The following is a 22723-nucleotide window of genomic DNA, read 5'->3' on the forward strand; positions in this document are numbered from 1 at the left end:
GACAAATTACTAATTACTAATTAGATCTATCGAGGAGTGCATTTATGAAAATTTAACAAAGCTAAAAGGTCTTATTAACGCTTCTCCATAGTTCTCTTACTTTAAATATATGATTAAACTTTTCCTTATAAAAACGAACTACATAAGGCTTCGATGGCCAAAATGCTAAGAACAAGTTAAGAACATTTTAAGGCTTCAAGGACTCTAAAAATACCCAATATTTTAGGAGAATTCACAAGAAATACTCAAAAAAGGCGAAAATAAGAACATGTTAAGAACATTTTTAGGCTTTAAACTCAAAAAGTTAATAACATCCGAAGGCTTCCAAAATTTTGGATGTTCTTATGAAAAAAAAACGTGTATTAAATTTTTCTTTAAAAGCCTTATATAATACCTATTTAAAGCCTTATAATGCCTATATCAAAATAATATGCCGTGAGAAATGATAGCGGAGATGATAAAATCAGATTAGGTTCATTAATGGGTTGATGAAATCGATTAGTCTGTGTTAGTAATTAACGAGATTTGTTGAATATATTTTTAACATCAGATAATTATTAAACTTTTTCTTGGTAGAAACATATAAAATAATGTTGATTTATTGGATAGCCATCTTATGTTTAATTACCTCATCATTAACCAGTAAGTTTTATTAATTGGGGGTAATTACGTCATCAATCTCGTGTAATTGAACTCAACTAAAGAAAAGTTGAAGGTCATTTTCATTCTAGAATTGGGGCTTGGTTGGCCGTCGGAGATGTGTCACTAAGGCTGGAGAAAACAAGATCAAATTAAATTTTAGCATTGGCAGACAAAATTGATTTGTAAAATGTGATATCTTTTGCAATAAAGTTGAACTACTACACTACCCCTGGGTTTTCAAAAACTGTTAGTGATTTTCCTGGGACCTTCAAGGTCTTTGTTGAACAGGATATGTGAAAATCTGAGATGTGGTATAATGTATCAAATTAAAATTTACTACGGAACAAAAATCATGTTTCAAAAGGTGATGATATTTCTTCTTAGAGCCGAAAATACATCAGTATATAACACCCCCTGTCTCAAAGCCCGGTGGAATTTTCTTCCCATAAAGGGGATATCCAGGGAGGGTGGGTTTTTGGAGTGCAATTTCCTCCATTGGATTTTTAATGGGGATACAATCAAAAGTCAATTTCCCAGTGAGACTGAAGATGTGGGGTATCTTTCCCACTGGGGACGAAATCTTGTCTAGATTTTTCTATACAAGAGCGATAAGGCATCGATGACCAAAATGTTAAGAACAAATTGAGAACATTTTAAAGGCTTTGTGGTCTCAAAAAACCCTTTTTTTTAGGAAAATGGGCTAAAATACTCACAATATGGTCAAAATAAGAACATGTTAAGAACATTTTCCGGCTTAAAGCTCAAAAAGTTAAAAACATCCGAAGGCTAGATCAGGGGTGTAAATAAGTACATGATAGAACGATTTAAGGCTTAAAATGAAAAAAAGAATAAGAACCAGCCCAACCAGATCTTCTTACAAAAAAAAAAAGAGTTTCTCATCTCATTTAACTCTCCTAAAATTTTAGGAGAATTGAGTAATGTACAGCAACAAAAACATGGCATTTTACAAAGAAACCGACGAAACGATCCTATAGAAGCCACGCGGAAACCACCCGTTTCTATGGCTGCTACTGGTAATGAAAGTAACAATAACAAAGGTAGGTATTGTTTTTAAACTAATCACGTAAGTGATTTTTTTTTCAATCCTAACCGATGACCTTTAGAAGGTGGCCTATTTTTTAAAATAATTTTTGGCCACCTAAATCATTGCAACTATTCCAAACTTCAAACTTGTGACCTAAACTTTTGCTTGGAAGTGGCTAGATAGTTTGAAACGTATTTCACAGGTCAACAGTTTACAGGCGTTTACAGGTCACGGGTCCGCGTTGCCAGGTCAGTTTTAATTACAGTAAACACTAAAAAATTTTAATATGGCCTGTGTATCTATGACCTGTGATTTGCTGACCTGTACCAGTGACCTGCAACTATCGAGCCAACCTTGGAAGTTCTCAATACAGCTAAGCTAACGAGTGTATTGTTTTCTGGGAATCACAATATCATGTTGGAGACCAAGACTCTGTTAGAACTCTAAGAAGTAAAAAACTTTTTCTCTTTTTAGATAACGAAGATTTGAAGATAGGTCTGATTGTTGGTGGTATTTGTGCAGTCTTGATTGTTCTTGGCTTGTCCATTCTCACGTGTCGATGTTATGACAAACATGAAAGTATTTTTTATTCAGTGGAGAAGAGGGTGAGTGATCAACAGAACCAAGCTGGCACCCAGCGTTGTTTCAACACGTTCATTTTACGTTATGGACGTTGTGAACGCTAGAAAACGTTAAGATAACGCTGTGTGCCAGCTGAGAATGATTGCAATTCATTACACCCCCTTCTTACAGACCCAATAGGATTTTTTCAGCCAGTGGGAGTAAAAATAATGGACTGAAAATCGATGGGGGTTGATAATCCCACATTTCTTATGGCTGGGGATTTAAAGTCTTGAAAAACAAAAACCCCATGGCTGGGGATTGAAAGTCCATTGTTGTCAAGTCAGAAAATTCAATGGGGATGGAAAAAAGATCATAATATCATCCAGTGAGGATTAGTCTATTTGATTATTTCAGTGGATACAAAAATTGGAGTATAATTTTCCACCGACGATATTTTGGTCAATTTTTCCATTAGGTCTGTGAGAAGGGTGTGTTTCATTGAATTTCACATGACTATAATTAACATCTACGAGAAAATGTTGAAGCTTATAATATACCTTTTCGACCGTAGCCGCCAATTGCCAAGCGGGTATTGTTTTGTCCCATTTATCCAACTAAAACCGTCCCAGTCCTTTTTCCGCACCTATAGACAATAGAAAAATGTGTCAAAAAAGGATTGGATCTAGTTTAGGGGGATAATAAATAATCAAGTGGCAGGCGCCTGACCACACGACTACGGTCGAAGAGGTGTATTGCAATTCACTCGATGGTGATTGATATTCCCATATTTTTTTTATGACTGGGGATTTAAATTCTTTTGTTTTAAACTCAGAAAATTTAGTGGGGAGAGGAAAAAAAGCATATTTTGCAGTGAGCAATCAAATGTTTATTTGATTGATTTGAGTGGGGACAAAAATTGGAGTATAATTTTCCACCGGGGACGATATTTTTGCCAATTTTCCAGTGGGAAAGGGTTCCCATTCGGTCTGTGAGAAGGGGGTGTTTCATTAAATTATATTTCACAGGACTATAATTGACCTCTACGGAATAATGTTGAAGCTTAAAACCCAGCAAGCACACAACGTTGCTTCAACGTTCAAATAATGTTATTTGGACGTTATGAATGTCAAATGGACGTTAATACGACGTCGAGTGCCGACAGGGAATACACCTTTTCAACCGTAGCCGCCAATTGCCGCGTGGGCATTTTTTTGTCCCCTTTATCCAACTAAAACCGTCCCAGTCATTTTTTCGCACCTATAGACAGTAGAAATTGTGTCAAAAAGGATTGGATCGACTTTAGGGAGATAATTAAATTATTAGATTGTACGCGCCTGACTACGGTCGAAAAGGTATACATATCTAATCCTTGTCTATCGTCCAGTCTGTAGAAAAAAATAGAAAGACCGGGCGTTTTTTTTGGTCTTTGTCCTAGAGGGTTTCGAAAATTAGGAAAAGACTTTTTCTGGGCTGGTCCGTTTATATTTTCTAAGTTTCCTTAACCCATTAAGTGCTATCACTTTTAGACGTACCGGTACATGACCGAAAACTTTGGCACTCTCATATGATACCAGTGGCACTTAAATTCCCCCAATAGACCTTTTTATAAATTACGTCAAGAACATCACTTGCCTCGTTCTCAAACAATTGCCATGATGATTATGTCCCTTGAGGCAATAAATGATTTTTTTTTAATGAAAAGAAAGTAGTTTTGATGAAATCCCCTGAGAGTTAATCACCATGGCAATAATTTCACAACGAGGAAAGTGATGTTTGTAACGTAATTTATGAAAAGTTCTATCCCAGGTCTCTAATAGTGGAAACTCTCTTTACTACAGACACGTCTGAGTCAAATCAAAAGAGAGGAAGCACATGATCCTTACACTATGGTCATTTCTCCAGAAGCCGAAGTCATTGAACTGGATGAGACGGATGGAAAAGAAGGTGGATTTGAAAGACCACTGACCACTTTTCAACCGTATACAGGTATTTAAGTAATAAAGTATGGCCTTAAAGAGAAAGCCTTATTCTAGGAGATATTGGATTTATAGCAAATTTTTGCTTTAGAGAAGACACACCAAAATATTTATTATTACTGACGTCATCAATGTGTGCTTTTCAGTATGGGATGTGGAAATAGTATAGACTTTTAGACTATCTATTTTGGTTGGGCTTAGGTGGGGTTAGGGTGTGGTCAGATATCAAGGAGGGTTGAGATTAAGTTATTATCAGAGGATAAGTGTTAGAGCTCAAAAAACAAGCCCTTGTTTACATTTTTACCTGCGTTAATGCTTTATCATAACCGCACTCAGATTCAATTCATCGACAAACGGCTCAAATTTAAGGGTTGTTGAAAACCCTTTTAACTTCTGCATATATTTTCAAAAGTTTCTCCTCGTTTTCTTTATCTGTAGGTACTTTCACAGCCTTTCCCGGTAAAAACAACAATTTCACCAGTAATAATCGAGACTCTGGTATTTCCTTACTGGACATTTTGGATGAAAGAGACAAAACAACTCTTATTGATCCACTTGAAGAAAGTACTTTTGCCAGAGAAGGAACAGTTCATAACCCATTGTATCAAGATCATGGAGGTGTTGATAATGAAGGGATGGAACATGATGATGACGACTCGGATAATGAAAAGGTATAGGCTGATTCGGTAAATTCTATTTAGGCACTATCGTCAGGAAAATCTCCAGGAAGCTGCCTGTTCCTAACTGACTGATTTTTACCCACGAAATAAAAATAAAGACTACTTGCTTGCTTGCAAAGGCTATTTGCAGGTCTAAACGGGAACACTGAACGCCTAAAAATTAGCAAGTGGTACTAAATCTTCCTGTACAATTTCTTTCTGTCATTTTTTGGAAAATTGGTTGATCGTGGGTGAAAATGACGTCAGATATATTTCTTATATGATTGGCACCCTGCTATGTCACTTTTCCAAATACTGATTGGTTTAAAAGCACGTATTTTATCCCCGTTAATGCAACAACAGTTGCTTCGACCTTCATTTAACGTTTATGGGCGTTATGAAGGCGAAATGGACGTTATATCGGGCGTTTTTCTAAACACTAGTAACGTCCATATAACGTCATATCCCCGTCCATATGAAACAGCGTCTTGTCTCATAAAGGAGGGCTGAGAGCTAGATGTCGTGCTTTGGCTGAAAAGTGTGCTGAGGTTAGGTAGGAAATCGTACCTAGGTCACGTGACATTACAATAGAATTTCAGCACTTGACCAATATGATGCTTCGCGGGTTTCGAAAACAATAGCATTAATATTTCACTATTTTTTGCTTGGAAAAGTATAAAGTACGACATCTATCCCTTCGGGCTTTACAGAAATCTGTGGTCTCGTCATTGGTTTATTTTTCTTTCTCATCTCTTTCTTTAAAACCCAGACATCAGAAGCTGAAGCACAAAATGACGAAGAATTTCCAAACATTTTTGATGACAGTTTCTTTAAAGAACCAATCACCTTATTATCATATGCAAAGAAACATGAAGAAGATGACGGTGCTGGTGATGTCGACTCCAATACAATGTCAATAAAATCTGGTCAATCTGATGCACCATCTGATGATAGGGAAGATAGTGATCCATACCAAAGAGATTTCAATGAGAACCAATCATCCAATACATACGAGGATATTAAAGAAAGGGAATATGAAGATATCAGAGATGCTACCAACAACACCAATTATGATGATGATTCTCCTGTAATCAAGGAACCAGATTATGCAACAATACCACGGAACACTCGCCCATTAGTCATTGAGTCCGACTCTGAAAATTCATCACCAGAACCTTCGGATGATGAGGATGAAGAACCTTCAGAATCACCGAAAGAGGAAGTTAGTTCTGATAATGCTCGATCTTTATTGAGAACTGGGTCTGTTGCCAAACTGGTAAACGCTTTCTTGACTGGAGATGTGAACAAACGAGCTAATGATAGTGAAGATGATATCTCCAGCAATGATGGTGATCAAAGCCCTGTTGATGCACAGGCGTATAAGAATCCAAATTACCAACGAGAGAAAACATTATTGAGATCCTATTCGAATCCTCTTTTCGAAGATGAAGATGTTGAAAATTCAGAATCTAAAGATGCTGAAACATCACCAGTAGAGTTGAAGGATGAAAATCATTATCTCAAGGCTGTAGACAGTCCAGTTGTTGGAACAAGGATTTCAGATCCTACTCTTGAAGAGGAAGACACATTCAACCAATATCTAGACCAATCGACAAATGCTAATAATACCGACGATGAAGTTGCCAATAGAGGTCTTTTAGATTCTGGCGATTTCACACCCAAAATTTTAGAAGCATCAGAACCAATCAACAACCAGCCAGAGCTGTTTTACAAAGATGGCGACGATCCCGCACAGAAACAACTAAACAAAACTCCAGTCCCAGCACCAAGGAAATCAATCAAGATCGTTGCCACAAGTAGAGCTTCGATTAAAAGTCCTACTAAAAAAGATACTAAATCCAAACAGGAACCGTCCTCGAAGCCTCCACCTCCACCAGTAGCTGTTAAACCAACCAAGTCGTTTGATCGAGATGAAGCTCTACCAGCTATAGGAAGTCCAACAAAGAAACAGCCACCTCCTGTTGCTCCTAAACAATTTTCAATCAAAAGAGGTCCCGTTAGATCACAGACTGTTCAGCCTGTTAGACGAGCTCCCGCACCGCCTCCTAGAGTTCCTTCTGTCAGATATTAAATGGACGAATTTCAACATGCAAAGTGCCAACCGGAACTGGTACACAGGTTTATGACAACCTTGTGTCTCTAACCTGGTTGGACCACGCCCAAGGGCTGTGAGACTGGGGTGTGTTATTACGAGCCTCTTATGCATGGTACGTTTTGAGGCTAGTTGAATTAAGAAATCAACTCGTTCGTTTTTAATGGACTTTGAGACTTATTGAGAATTATTTTCCATTGCATGGGAAAATCACAAACGTAAGCATCCCATAATAAAGGCTGCGAATTTCCTGGATTTAGAAGAAGCAAACAGAAATGGAATGGGTTTTGAAATCAGAAATTATTTTGTAAGTTATCTTTCCCATTGGATTTCGAATGTTTTCAAATTGAAAAACAAATTGGGGGCCAGGGGCCATATACTATAAATAATATTAATCTTGTAAATTATTTGATGCGTACACGTTTTTTAAAAGAACAAACTGTATCAGAACGCAGTGCTTCGATTGCCAAAATGTTAAGAACAAGTAAAGAAAATTTAAAGGCTTTGTAGGGCTTTGTAGACTCTTCACTCGATTTCTTACGAAAATAGATAAAAAATGGTGGAAATAAGAAGATCTTAAGAAGATTTGTAGGCTTAAAACTCAAAAAGTTAACAACATTCAAAGCCTTCAAAAAATTTGGGTGTTCTTATAAAAAAACGTGTACTAGATTTCGTAATACGCAAAGCTTGTTATTTATTCAATTATTTAATGTTAGAAATATTTTACAAATAATTTGATACTTAAAACTAAAGAAATAAAACGCTAAAAAGATAGATCGTTAAAAGAGCTTTCCAACGAACCCAAACATGACCTATTTTGTTTTAGCCAAGGCTAAGTAAATTGCAATTGAAGTTGATGCACCATGACTTTTAAATAATCATTATTTTTCCGTTTCCCATAGTAGTAAGAATAGGAGTTTAAAATGCGGATAAAATGCTATCTATATACCCTCAAGTGACTAATAATAGAGTGCGCACGCGTCCAAACAATTTTCCATTGTTTTGATTGTTTTGACCGCAGGAAACTTCACTCTCCCCGTAAGAAAACGGTAGGTAAAATTCCGGTTCTTGTAAGGAAACCCAGCAGAGGAACGGTAGGTAAGGAGCTCCTTTTAATCAAAACTTCTTTTCCTCTGGATGAATTTTTGTGAAATATTCAGGAGAGATCCATAAAACCATCATTGATATCATGTTCAAATATCTAAATCATTCTCTTTAAAGGAAAGAAAAAAAATTGACAATGGTTACATTCCTCTAACCTTCCACAGTACTCAAGTGCGCATTTTTACCTACCGCCTCTACGGTGGAACACGGTGGAGATAGATAGACTCCTAAACAGTGTATTAAGGCACTAATCACTGAAAGGTTATGGAAAAAACTCCGCTGAATTACCTACCGTATTGTAAAATGCCAAATAAATCGATTCTAGCCCTTCGGGCTTTTACTTCAATGCTCCCACCCCCACTTTATTACGTTTTGAGAGAATATAATCTACTGAGCTTACATAGACCCTGGAGACAGCTTCTCAATCCAACCAAAATCTTTGATCGGAGTTTTTTTGAGTGGTATTCTAATGTTAGCACTATTTAATAGTGGTGTAAATGCATCCAGAGCGCTAGAATACTTTTTGTCCAATAATTTTTGATATGATGTGGCGCCGTTAGACGTTGATTTTCAACACTAAACTGATTTCTTTACGGGTAACTTAAAAAAAACTCCGATTAAATATGGTAGATAAAGTTTTTGCTAAATGATTTATAAAGGTCAGTGATATATTCTCACAATGAAACAGAAAGCTGGTAGAAAGTTGTGCTTGTTCGTTGTTGTCTTAAAACAGCAACATTAATCAAAGTAGTACTTCTCTTTGATCTTCTACCGGACTATTTCCAATTCAATTTACGTCTATAAAACCTCTTGATTTTCTCATTTCGCCATATGAAGATAATAGAATTAAATCCCGTGTTTAATAAACTTGACAAGGAAACTATATCGATAATTCTTTTACTCAGTAATTTTTCTGATCCATCATGAGGGTTATTTTTTGAATGTAAATGTACCCATAAATATACGAATGATCCAATCTGTATTAAAAACATACTCGATAAAAACAAGGCTACAATGAGCAAAGTTGTTACAGATTTGCGTTCCCTCATTAACCGTAGCTTAGAACTTTTTGAGAACTCAGATTTTGTGTATTTCTGAATCAATACCAAAGTTGCCAAAACACAAGCCATGATACTAGCATCCAATAAGAATACGACACATACTGCTGTTATATTTACATTCTCAAAGTTAGTTAAACTTGCTCAAATCTATAGACAATAACCAAAGTCAAAACAGGCCAAATGATAACAAAAATTTGTATAATGATCACCCATTTAATCTTATTGTTCCAAACACGACTCAATGGTTTAAAAACGGCGTAAAATCGCATCAAGCTGATGGTTAGGGTTGTCGTTCCGTCAAATAAATAAACTGCAGCAATAAGGGACACCAAGGCGGTCATAAAAGGACACCCTTTACCATGCAGATATCCAATCGCCATTAAAGGTAGCACAACTATACCAGCTACTAAATCAATCGTCGACATTGTAAACAAACAGATTCTGTATATGATTTAAAGGTTTACTTGTTTGCACTAAGCCGTACGCAAAAGTCAAATTTGATAGTGTTACTAATATAGCAAGTATTATACACGTAATACCGATGTAATATTCGAATAACATATCATCTTCTCTGCGTAATATAGTCTGGAAGATTGTTTTAGATGATTGGTTGTATATCCTAAGATAACATCCATAACGAGATTCCAAGTAAGCCATGTCTATTGTTGAATTCATTTAAGATAAGTGTTCCATGAGTTTACCTTCAAAAGTAGTCAACTCATCCTCAGTTCAATAATTTAAAGAGACCCTTAGTGTACCTTGGAAAAATAAAAAGTTTGAAAATGATTGAAAGTTTCAATATTGTTGCATACCTGCCTATATTATAGCAATGTAATAATCACCCTAAAATGTTTGAGCGATTCATAGAGGCCCTTGTGTCCGCACGGTGGCCGGCGAATTTGTAAAACTATATTATTTAACTCCATGGGACGCGTTTTCGCGTCTGGAAACAGCCAAAATAACAAGCCCCAAAGCTTGGGTCCCAAAGGGGCATAAACCGAACGTTTTCTGAAAGAGTATAAAATTCACCTTTCAAATGGTACCAAAGCGATCGTCTACATCCAAGACTAAACTCTTTTAGTACAGAATTTTGAAGTTTTAATGTTTCAAAAACTGCACGTTCAAAGACCTCTGAGCAGACGTAATCGTTTTGGCCTTTGATGATAAGTACTGCTGCTGCTTTGGACGGCTTTATGCTCGAAATGAAATGACAACTGATGGTATTTTTTTGGTGTTGATATCATCTCCTGAATTTACTTTAGAAGAAAATTTGCTATAGAAATCTTCATTTTTGAGTCAAATATTAATTCTACTCATATTAAATTTGAATTTAAATTTAGAATTAAATCAAATCTTTTCACTGTTGTATTTAAACAGGTGAAATTAAAAGGTGTCAAAGATGTGATACAATGAGGTGTTGACTTGTCCGGGTGGAGGGGCTACTTAAGGGCTCTGGTCATAGTGAAAAATCAATTTCATAATTTGAAGATAAAGCCTTATGTTTTCGCTTCTTTGACATGTTTAAGAACAAACTGCTTTTGAAAAAAAAGAATTTAAGTAATTACACCATGAGTAATTACTCTTGTCTCCCGAATAGACGGGGGGGGGATCCGAATAAGCAGGGGGGTAGGAAAAATTTTCAAATTCTACTCAAAGGGGGGGGTGGTGGCATAAGAGGGGGGATAATTTGAAGACATAATTTTTTTTAACTGATATCAATTTCAACAACAAAAAAGAAACTTTACTACACTTGATGAAAATATTGAATTATTCGAATTTAATTAGCGGGGGGGGGGTCTTAATGAGAGCGGGGGGATGGATTTTTTTTCGCTTAATAATTAGCGGGGGGGACGTCTATTCGGGAGACAAGAGTAAGGAATAAGTGTGGCATGGACCTTAATAAAACGTCAAAACGACGCTATTCATGTACTTTTCACAAAAAAGCCGAGTCTTCTTTTTTCAAACTTTTTTTAAGTTAATGACAAATAATTTCTTTATTTAGATTTTTTTGGAAAAATTTTCTATTTGGCTACATCCCAAGTTATAGCTGTTTTTGTATGGAAATTTAGTGGAGAAAATTGCCGAAAATGAGGTTTTTTGGAGATTTTAAAGGAAAAATACTTCCACAAAAATTTTCCGAAATTGTATTTTTGTATATTAAATGGATACATCACCTGAACCAAAACAATTCCAAAATGTTTGATTTTTACCGAGATTAGGGCTTTGAAAGGTGAAATACTCTTCTTTGAAAAACTCTTCGTTTTCTTCTTCATTTAATTTTTTCATCACAATTTTTCGATTTTTAAAATTCTAAAAAGCTAGGTTTAACAGGACATATAACAAAAGTTATACATTAATCTTTTTAAAATGTAGAAATTGCCATTTAAGTTGGTGTAAAATGTCCAGAGCTCTTAAGCAAAAATGGATGTCGGGTATGTGCAAATCCCGGGGGGGGGGGGGTACTTAGGCAAATGGAGGGTACGGTATGTGCCGCCCTTAAGGGTACCTTTTTTGGACTTCCAAAGTCCCGCTAAGGGTCGGAAAAATCAGAAAATCAACTTTCAGTCCCAGTAAGGGTCGGAAAAATAGGAAAATTTCAACTTTTTACCCCCTGAAAGATCGAAATTGGGTCAAAATTGGTCAAATTAGTCCCGCTAAGGGTCGTAAAATTCCCAAAATTTTCCTTTGTTTTCTCATTTTTAGTCCCGGTAAGGGTCCAAAGTTCGAAAGTCGGGCGGCACCCCCCCGTCAGCTCGCAACCCTAGTACCCCCCCCCCGGGTGCAAATTAATCAAAAAGTAGATTTTTTTAGTAGCGAAGGTGGATTAGAAATGTTTTTGTACAGTACAATGAACTCTGGGTAATTTGAACTTCTATTTTTCAAACTACCCCTCAGCTCCAGTCAAGGGGAAACTTCTTCAGCACTTCAATGAACCCCACCCTCCAAACACCCCTGTCTCACAGCCTCGGCGGAACTTTTTTCCTCAGTGGGTATAAAAATTCCTATTGAAATCCCAATGGGGATAGCAATTCTATTGTTCCCCAAGGGGGATGGTTTTGAAGGGCAATTTTTAAGCATTTTGAGTGGGGATGAAATCATAGTCAATTTCCTAGTGGGGTTAACGAAATCTTTACCAAATTTTCCGGTAGGGCTGGGGTCTAGCAGGTCTGTGACACAGGAGTGTCTCCAAAGATCACGTAATTTAACCTGTTGACAATAACAAGGGCGCCGCGGCAATCCAAGCCTTTCAATCGTGCAACTTCACATAACAATAGCTATAGAATTGCTATAATTCCTACAAAAGATATTTCGCAGGTAAGTTATCGCATGTCTCACAAACATAAAAATTACCACAATTTTTAGGGACAAGCTGGAGTTTTTACAAGCTCTTATTTGATTTGGTTGGTCGTTAACCAGTAATAAAACAATTTTGTTACTTTTTCTAAAGAACGCGTCATCTCTATCACTTCAAATGACCAATTAGTGAAGTATCTTGTAAAAACTCCAGCTCATCCCAATTTTTAAAAGCAAAACTTTTTATTTAGACCATTAGCCAAACTGGAATTATTTAAAGAATAAGTTTTGATTTTTGCGGTCTTTCGTGAAAAATGAGAGCGTAAACAATTAGGTAACACCCCTATAGGGAAACTTTATCATGGTACCCTTTAGTTTGCTCATCTTCCGTCGGCTAATGCTTTTCAAAAATTATGGTAATTTTAATGTTTTTGAGACATGCCGTAACTTACCCGAGTCATCCTTCTTCTAGGTAATCGTTATGCATCACCTATCTTTTCTTGTTGTTATTAAAAACAATAAAAGTAAAGTGACAAGAAGAATCGTAAATACTATAAAGACAATAATTACACTAATGTTTAGTTTCATTAAAAGAACAAAAAGATGTACACGCTTTTTTTATAAGAACATAAGGCTTCGTTGGCCAAAATGTTAAGAACAAGTGAAGAACAATTTAAAGCTTTGGGGACTCAAATACACCCTATTTCTTAGGAAAATGGTCACAAACATTCACAAAATGTTCAAAATAAGAACATGTTAAGAACATTTTTACACTTAAAACTGAAAAATTAAGAACATCCGAAGGCTTCAAAATTTTGAATGTTCTTATAAAAAAAGTATATTGATCTCCAGCAAAGCAATAGTATGTTCGTCTCAAGAGACGCCGATTTTATGAAGGGAGGTTTGAATATATAAATTTGAAAATTTTGTGTAGATTAACGTGTGGTGTGAGACAAGAGGCTGTATGTGTATTTCGGTGACATTTTGAGAAGCCTGGCTACAGAGAACTGAGAGAGAAGGTAAAAGCTAATCTTTTTAAGTTTGTTTGTCAAAATTCTTCCATCACAAGGAGAAAGCTAATGTAACATTAGTGTTAGAATTATTACTATTAAATTTATAATACTTTTTCAATATGATATGAGGAACATCAAATTGACAGATTTTTTTCGCGTATATTTTTTATATCTTAAATACCAGGAAGCTAGTTATCCAGTAATTGTTTGGGCTGATAAATTTTTTTCTGCTAGTCGGGATGAATAAATTTAAGGAGCTAAATTGCAATAAGTTGAAAAATCTCCATCTTTAACGGACACCGATTATAGATATTCTATTTACATCTAGCAAATCCGGTGGGAATTTCAAAATTTTTCTGTTAATCAAAGGAGGAACGAGAATTTTGCATCGTTTAAAAATTGCATAAAATGTTGGCTCTAGTTTCGACAGCCGGCTTTCTGCCCTGCCTATTCATTCTAACAATTAGAGTAGGCGAAAAGCGAGCAAAAATGTGGCATTTAAAATCTTTGCATCGAAAAGATTAAAAGAATAAGTTGAACTGACGTCAAAAGTGAAAAACTTCAAAAGTGAAAAACTTCAAAAGTGAAAAACATCAAAGCTTTGGAAGCCAACCTTCACTTTCATTGACAATTATAATAGGTAGGGAGAAAAGTGGGCTGTCTAAACTGGAGCTTAGTGTGTCCATGTTACAATTTTTCCGGACTGACAAAAACTGATTTTCTCTTCTTTCTAAGATTCGTTCAATATTTAGAAAGAGCATTGAAGCCTGGTGGTCAAGGAAAAAAGAAAACACTGCTTGATATTTGTATTTAATATTCTTTTTCCGGGAAAGATAACCCATCACCAAAATGTCAATAGTCATCAGACAACAACAACAGCCTACCATAATGCCTGCTTCTTCTGAAGAAAGCATTTATGCCGCCCAACAAGTACCGCCACCACCTCCATTACCCTCAAACGTTGGTGGTACGCCTAGAGGTGGAAGTTTTGAGAGTGAACGACGCCCATCCTTACCGCCAAAGGTTTGTCCCGTTCAACTTCTTTTTAGCTTAAATCAATCTTCTAAAACCTTAAAGGGACATAACAGTACTTGCGAAATTTGTAAACAAACTGTATGCAGCGGATACAAAATCAAAACAAATGTCACATGTCAAAATAGAAAATCAAACCAAATATGGCAAATTTTGATTGTTCAATTGTTTTACAAGTTTGTTTTGGACACATGATTTTAATTGTTCTCCTTAATGACACGTGGTTCGTGTTCATGTTTACATTTGACTACTTTTATGTCCCTTTTAATCTCTATTTTTTGCAACAGCATAAGCCACATGGCTAGATGCTGTGCTTTATCTTCCAAGCAAAAACCCTGGTGAAAACAGCTCACTGTGGCTCTGCTCATTAAAAATTAACTGTGCGTGTGTTCAGTGGCACATCATGTTTTATTGATTGAACCATAGTGATTTTTCTTACGAAATCACCGAACGTTATTGGTTGAAATATACACAACACAACTTTTTTGTGGCAAAGAATACAGCTCTGTTCTACTTAAAACTTACCTTCCAAATTCTTTATCCAGATACTATCCTTAGTACGATTCTTGATGAAACTATCGAAAAGGCTCAGGTACCACTAGCCACGGGCCCACTTTAAAGCTTTTATCTTATAGACATAATGGGGTGATTTTTAACTCTATATAGCATTTTTGCTTCGCATTTGGGCTTTTTTTGTTTGTCTTTAAAAGTTGTGAACCTCGTCAAATTCTCATTGTTTACTTTCACTGGGCCCATTTTTGGAAAAGTAATGTTTAGTCAGAACAAGACTTGAGGCACTGCAATAAAATCACTATCACGATAAACTAGACTGGAGTAGTTTATAATGCGTGTAATCTTATAGGCGTTATATGATAATACGATTATTGTTACGAGATTTAGTTTGTATACACTAAGATTGTTTCCTCCATTTACTTTTTGATTTATTTCTACTATGTCTGAATTAGTCGTCTAGCTTGTTAGACACGATAAAAAAACTCTTAAACTTTTTTAGAACTACCAACACCTTGAACAGATCTACGCCAACGTTCCACCACAGATGATGCAGATGAACAAACAAAAACAATTATCCAATATAAACAGTGGCTCCAATCTTATTCAAGCTGAACACCAATCGCCATACAGAGGAAGCCCAGGTCAGTGTCGAAGTCTATTACGGGATTTACACGGGGAAATAAACGCAGATTTTACACCATTATGACTGTACATGGTTCTTACAAGAACACAAGAATCAAATTTTGTCAATTTTCAAAGAAACATGTGAGCCCCATGAATTTTGTTCAATTTTTTTCTTCATTTGGAAATTTTAATCTTCCTTTTTCCATCCTTAATATAATGTGAGAATTTTTGGACTTTTCTTAAAATTCGACATTATCACTTTTTCTCGCTCATTTAAGAAAATACTTATCGCAAGATTAATTTTTGATAGTCTTCTTTTAAAATTTTAACAATCTCGAGGCTCACTTCGATTTTTATAATTCTTATTCTAAAAAAAGAACTGCGTACACGGAAAAATGAGCACCACATAGAGCTTGAAACAAACAAACAAACAAACAAATCAAAAAAAGGGTAATTAAACTGATATGCACTGAAAGAAACAATAGCGAACAGGGGAGATGCTAAAATGGTAAAAAGTTTTTCTTTTCTTTCTTTAGATGTTAACAGTCAACGAGAAACTTTTAAATCAACATACATACAACCAACCAATCTTGGTGCAACATACACACAATCAACTAATCAGGGCACACCTCTTAGTCAACGAGCCAATCAAAACACACCAATTTCTCAACCAGCCAATCAAAACACACCACACGTCCAAGTTCATTTCTTTCATAAAAATAATCAAAAAGCACGTGCAGAAGAATACCAGAGATTTTTGATGTCTAAAATCAACGTTGCAAGATATACAGGTTAGTGTGCATACGTTCTATATGAGACTGTTCGTGTAACGTTTCCAGACCATCTAAAAAGAACGACAAATAACTTTTAAAAAAAACAAAAAGAACGACAAGCCCTAACCCTAACAATCAAAGAACGACATATTTCGCCGTCCACAACCCTGACCGAAAGTGACTGTACCACCCCTTTGTCGCCCTTTGTCACGGAAATTAAACTACATGTGGTCTAAAATTACGCAAAATTACGCATGTGGATAAGTCTCTATTTGGTTGAGCTGGAATCATTAGATGAACTAACTCGTATGGTTCAAAAGTGGAAAATATAAAGACTATTCGTGATAGTTATGACGTAATGTTTTATACTGAAGCACCAAAACAGGAACAGGTGTTCGACACTAATTTGGAATTAGAACAATAAAAATTAAAAAAGTGCTTGTAATCCATTTCGTGTTTATGTTCTTTCACTTTAGGTATCATCCAAACAACTTTAGGAGTCGTTTCTTTCGTTATCGGAATTTTGATGCCAATCTTACTTAAACATTCATTGAACAATGCTGGCTTTGGTATATGGTGTGGAGTGTTGACTATCATTGCTGGAGCACTATCCATTGCCATGGGTTACACACCGGATTGGTTCGGAACACGATGTGCCGCTTTAACTTTCTGTGTTTTTACAATCGTCTGCTCCTTCCTGGCTGCTTTGTTGCATTTTCTGGAGTTTGGGTAAGATTTTAATATTATGGCTCAGATAGACTTTAAAAGCCGTCGAGCGTCTTTTTCTTTCCCATCTGAAACACTTTGGAATCTTAAGCTTTTCTCCACATATCTTAAAGGTTTAAATCTTTCTCACCGTGAGGAGATTGAAGAATTGGCTACCCTCTTCAGGGCTTAAAAATTCAATGTTATACCTTTGGAAGCTTTTGGAAACAAAGTACTATTTTATGGTTAAGGAATTCCCAATAACGGCCTCTAGAGTTGTTTCAATTGTTTCGGAACAACTTCACTGGAGTTGAAAATCATGTCACAGTGCAAAAAATTTAATGCTACAGGTTTTTTATAAAAAGCATCCAAAATGTTTAAAGCCTTCGGATGTTCTTGACTTTTTGAGCCTAAAACATGTTCTTAGTTTCACCGCTTTCTGAATATTTTTGTCCATTTTGCCAGGGATATGTTATAGCGGAGCTGGATAACGCATATTTAAAAAAGCCTTGTTCTATATCTGTCCCTGACATTAAAATTTGATATGAAATTTAACTTTTTTATTTACAAACTCGTAAAATTTGGATTTCCTCTCAGCCAATGATTCTGCTGCTGCATTTATCTTTATCGTCCACGATTAAAAACTTTTGATTATCAAGAGGGTCTGTAAAACATTGTTGAATGACAATTAAAAAAAATGAAAAACATTGTTTTCATTAGTAAAGTTATAAGAAATTTCTTCTGTAAGATTATAAATAGTACTTTTTCATTTGAAATACCGCGATACACCGCGGGGTGCCTCACTTTCTAACTGATATTTTCAGATAGCAAGTCGGTATGTCTGATGTTGGAAGAAATTTCAAATCAATTGAAACAATATTTGTCAAAATATTTACATCCGAAATTTTTAAAGAGAAATCATGAAAGCTTCTCAAATTCATAACACACGCTGATAAAAATAGATTTCATTTACAAGGAGGCTTTTCGGGTATCTTCTATAAATTTTTTTTTGATTTAGCAATCCGCTAAAGAATATTCGTTCTTCATCCAGCTCCGCTATAACATATCTCTGATTTTGCTAAGAAATCAGAAGTTTTAGGGCCTGCGAAACCTTACAATGTTCTTAGCTTACTCTTAATATTTTTCGAAGCCTTAAATTCTTATATAGTTTGTTCTTATAAAATAAATTTGTATGTCATCCTGGAAAGATTTAAAAGTCCACAAACTTTATTACTACAGGAACGCTGTAAAATGTGACGCTCAAATATGTAGCATAAGAAGGATGTATAGTCAATACTATGGCAACTACCGATGGAAAGAATACAACTGTAGTTCTAGTTGTGACTCAAAAAATACTGGCAGTTACTTCCTTTCTTTGCTGTTGGCTTTGACCATGGTAGCCATCTTTATTTTATCCATCATTAATGCAGTGATTACAGCACGTGGATGTTGCAATTGTTGTGATGGTTGTTGTCATGGCAATGATGGGGGCGATGAAGGTTAGTAACCTATCCATTTTTCTCTCTTGATATAACATTTCACATAAATTTTAGGACTCAATTTTAAGGTGGGGGGGGGGGCGTCTGACAATTTGTTTAAGAAAATTTGAAAGGCTGTACGAGTCTATTCAAAACCACGAGGGTATAAATTTATGCCGAAAATCAGGTGGTTTCAAGTAATGACAATTTAAAATTTCCCTTAAAAACCAAATGAAAATATTTCTACAAAAAATTACAAGTTACCGAATATTCTGAAGAGTGCACTGCAGTTCGGTCAAAACGGAATGAAAAATACTCACAGATATTATGTTTGATTCGTCAGCTTGGTTTTATCTTATTCTCCAATGGCTGTACCGCAGCACTATCCGAATTTTTGCGATTTCAGCGCTTTTGATTGTTAAGGGAAATTTATAGGTAAGTACCGAAAACCATTATATCGGTTACACCATTAGAATAAATTTGCATCTTCACCGGACTAAGGCTTTTCTGGGATTGTTTCAATGTATTTTTTCGAGCTAGCAAGCTAAGCTGCAACTAGCCTTGTCTTGGTCTCTTTTCTCTTACCAGAGTCTGGCTTACCAGCTGGCACACAACGTTGTCATCTAGCGTTATATGAACGCTGTGAACATTAGATAAACGTTGAAACGACTTTGTATGCTAGCTGGGTTGTTTACTTGGCCAGAAGAATCTTACTGAGGAAAATGTAAAGTTGAAGGACATCACCTAGCCTGTACTAGACGTCACGGCTTTTTTTTACGCTTTAATGTCTATTCCACTTTGCGACTTTTTCGAATGTTTTGAGCCCAGGTTTTCGGGCTCTAAACATTCGATTATTTGACGTCACTTAAAACGTTTGAAGCTCCTGCAGTATCAAAATAGTCGAACTTGCGTCAAAACACTTGAAAGAAACGGGATGAAGAACTCCAGTTTTTGGTGAGGTGTATATGATGTCTATGCATCATCAAACCTTTGCTTACACAGAATTTTTAGAAAGAACTAGCAAAAATTGAGAAATTCTTTCGTTTATTCTGCTTAGTACTTTCTTTTTACATCATAAAATTTAACTTTTCATAACATTTTTACATCTTTACATCTTTGCATCATAAAAATAATTTCTTTAACGTCCAGTATATCATGTTTCCTTTTTTTCGTAATAGTATTCACTCAGGGGAAAAATGGAAACCTCGACCAGCAACAACACAACCGTCAACCGACCATGAAAACTCCGCAACGACAAGGAACCGTTGTCGCCCATAGTAACCAAGCGTTTGATAATGTTGCTATGGTAACAACGCACGAATATCCACAACAAACGACTCTATCCCGCGCTGTCTCACACACTCAAGTAAATATTACCCCGCAACAAGTACAACCTGTGATTGCAGCATAAAAAAGGACTGTTTAAATATGAATTTCTCAGATGAGGAGCGCCTTTCGTTTTTTTCAGCTTTATGAAAATATTTCTTTCTTTGTATTCTTTGTCTTCTTTATTTTAGTTTCTTTTTCATTTTGTAACTTATTTTTAAGTAAGCTTCGTGATTTGCGGGTGAAGTTCCCAGCTGACACGCAAGTTTTATGGTAGTTGTGAACGCGTTAAATTAACGTTGAAACAACATTGTGTACCAGCTGGGCTCTGGGATTTGTAAACATTCCTTGACTTTTCAGTCTTCCACTTTTTGCATTTGGTCCTTTATTTTTTTACAAAAACTGACATATATAAGAATGGTATACACCGCAAACTGTGAAGTCACATACGTAAACTATGCCTCTACCTTTTTAACGCGTCCCAGGGTGGGTTTGAAACATCAACCCTTCTTATGTAGAGTGGGATTTTTCCCTAGTAAGATTTACAGGTTCCACAAAACCATCCTTTTTTTTAGTTCGGTTCAATTTTCTCATCTATTTATGCATACATTATTTATTATCTCATAACACTTCTAAAAACTGTAAAAAATATTTTCCCCTTTTCTCTACTGGAAATATAAATATTGGCGATTCAGAAATATAAAATTTTTGTTGTGAACTTGAGCTACTTTTGTATGTTCTTTTGGACAAGGATTTAATGATTTTGCTTAGCCTAAAGGCTCTCAGAACAGATTAAGAACAAGCTGCGAGCCTTGGATTTCAGAAATGGCTAGAAGCATTTTCAATAACATCTCAATCAACACAATCATTTTTGTGTATGTGCTAAACAGACCTAATTTGAAAAAGGACAAAAAAATTATCATAACAGGATTTATATACTAATGTATCACAGACCCTGCTGGACCCCTGCGGTCACTGGAAAATCTAGCCAACATTTCGTCATTAGTGGAAGAGATTTTGACAAAAATTATCAAGTCCATCTGAGCAGCGAGACGGGGGTGTAAGAATAAATGAGATGGATGTCGATCGGGATAAAAGATGGTTTAAATGCAGTCTTTAAGCTATTTGGTTTCAGTTCTAAGTCTAAATTGTGGGAATTGGAATTTCCGAAATAGTTATGTTATGCAGAAACTTGGTGTCCGATTTTTCAGCAATTGTTTGCCTACTTATAAGGACTAACTCTTGGTTCATAGATAATTGAATTTAGAAGAATTTTTGTCCTTTCGAAAGTACAGAATGTTATCTTCTTCATTTTACAAATATTTCAAAAGCATGTCAAGCTCTTAAATTAATGCACTTAGAATTATTTTTTCTCCGAGAGCAATGCAATGCACTTGAATGTGTAATCTGCCCATTAAATTGGTTTTGAGGCGAGTTTTTGTTTTACTCCTACCTCATACAGAAACTAATTATAATGTGGAAAACGTATGGAACGGGTGTTCCAGCACTTTTAAACTCATTTTGTAAGAAAAACACTGGGCCTTAGTAACCTTATCTATTTATGACGTGGTCGATTCATTTTCTTGTGATTTTTAAGCAGGAAGAAGACAATTGCCTGAGCTGTCCCAGCGATACACAACATGGTTTTTAACATTCATCTAACGTTTTATGAACACTAGGGACGCCATGAGGACGTTGTTATGGAGTTCTGTACCAGCTGAAGTAATATTTCTATAAGGTCAACATGCTACTTAACCTTAGCTTCGTGATTTGTTGACAATGACATTAATCTTTCACTGCTATCCTTTATTTTTGTTGTTTGCGTGGGCACGATTCTCAAAGCACGTGTTGTTTACGCGAATATTTGTTGGCACATGATTTTCTACGTGATGCTTATCTTCTTGTCAAAAGGAATCTTTGTCATTTTATGTTTTATCATATCTATCCATCTCTTGAACACTTTAGTTAAAATTCCAGACATCGTTACGTCAAACTGCAAAAAACGAAACTCTCAACTCATATCAAAATAAGAATCTCGAGTTTCTAAAACAACGCCGAAAAGCAGAACTAGTTCAACCTCAGTATAAATGATAATTATTACAGTCTTAATAGTGTATACTGTGGGAATAAAAAACGGTATGGTGCTCGATTTTTTGTGTAAGAGGCTTGACTAGGCATAGAAACGTGTCCCTGTCTAGCCCAGGGACAGTGCGACGCCCCTGCAAAACATGCACTCAGCAGCTCCGGACACCGTAGTCTTTTGTCGAAACTAGACTTTAGCATACCCAGAGGCCTTTTTCCGTATCTTTCTTTAGTGTCATTAGATTTATTTTACTGACTCAAAGTCCACGGTAAATATAATAAACTATTTATCGAGTCGTGTTACAAGAAGCGGCTAATCTAGTACAGATTCATATTATAATGGTATTAACCTATTAAGAATATCTGTGAGCCTCTTGAGTATAATACTATGGGAGGCATTTTTTTTCTGTTAAAACATGTTTACCACAAAGCCGGAACTCTTTGTTGATAATGTTTTTGTTTGTGGCAATCTATGACTAGTCAAAACTAGTTCTTGTTTGTTTGAGGGCGGGGGTGTTTGAAGCAAAAAATGTTATAAATACGCGTAATGAATATTGAAACTCCATACACTTGTGGACTTTCATTAGATTTCGGTGAAATAGAGCTGACGCTCGAGGAGTTGCCAGACATACGTTGTTCAATGTTTTTTTCAACGTACATAGAACCTTGAATGCTAGGTGCTTGTTTTTTAATTACTTGTTTTTATTAATTTCGCATAA

The 22723-nt window shown here is 35.8% G+C and overlaps 3 protein-coding genes across 3 annotated transcripts; all 3 read left to right on the plus strand.

Annotated features, from left to right (window-relative positions):
• The first annotated feature begins 1190 nt into the window (after nt 1-1190).
• On the plus strand, nt 1191-6978 carry LOC136824945 (clumping factor A-like). The gene is made up of 6 exons (XM_067080931.1): nt 1191-1197; nt 1569-1700; nt 2162-2292; nt 4090-4237; nt 4666-4898; nt 5656-6978. The coding sequence occupies exons 1-6, from the start codon at nt 1191-1193 to the stop codon at nt 6976-6978; spliced, it is 1974 nt and encodes a 657-aa protein (XP_066937032.1).
• A 6420-nt stretch (nt 6979-13398) lies between these two features.
• Nucleotides 13399-15736, plus strand: LOC136824883 (uncharacterized). Its single transcript, XM_067080862.1, has 3 exons — nt 13399-13476; nt 14299-14494; nt 15516-15736. Exons 2-3 carry the CDS (start codon nt 14321-14323, stop codon nt 15720-15722), a joined length of 381 nt encoding a protein of 126 aa, XP_066936963.1. The 5' UTR covers nt 13399-13476; nt 14299-14320; the 3' UTR covers nt 15723-15736.
• A 409-nt stretch (nt 15737-16145) lies between these two features.
• Nucleotides 16146-20097, plus strand: LOC136824946 (uncharacterized). Its single transcript, XM_067080932.1, has 4 exons — nt 16146-16431; nt 16890-17142; nt 18358-18617; nt 19775-20097. The coding sequence occupies exons 1-4, from the start codon at nt 16146-16148 to the stop codon at nt 20005-20007; spliced, it is 1032 nt and encodes a 343-aa protein (XP_066937033.1). The 3' UTR covers nt 20008-20097.
• Nucleotides 20098-22723: the final 2626 nt, after the last annotated feature.

The sequence above is a fragment of the Clytia hemisphaerica genome, unplaced genomic scaffold (genome assembly GCF_902728285.1).
Source record: "Clytia hemisphaerica strain Z4C2 unplaced genomic scaffold, Clytia hemisphaerica genome assembly, whole genome shotgun sequence".
Classification (NCBI taxonomy): domain Eukaryota; kingdom Metazoa; phylum Cnidaria; class Hydrozoa; order Leptothecata; family Clytiidae; genus Clytia; species Clytia hemisphaerica.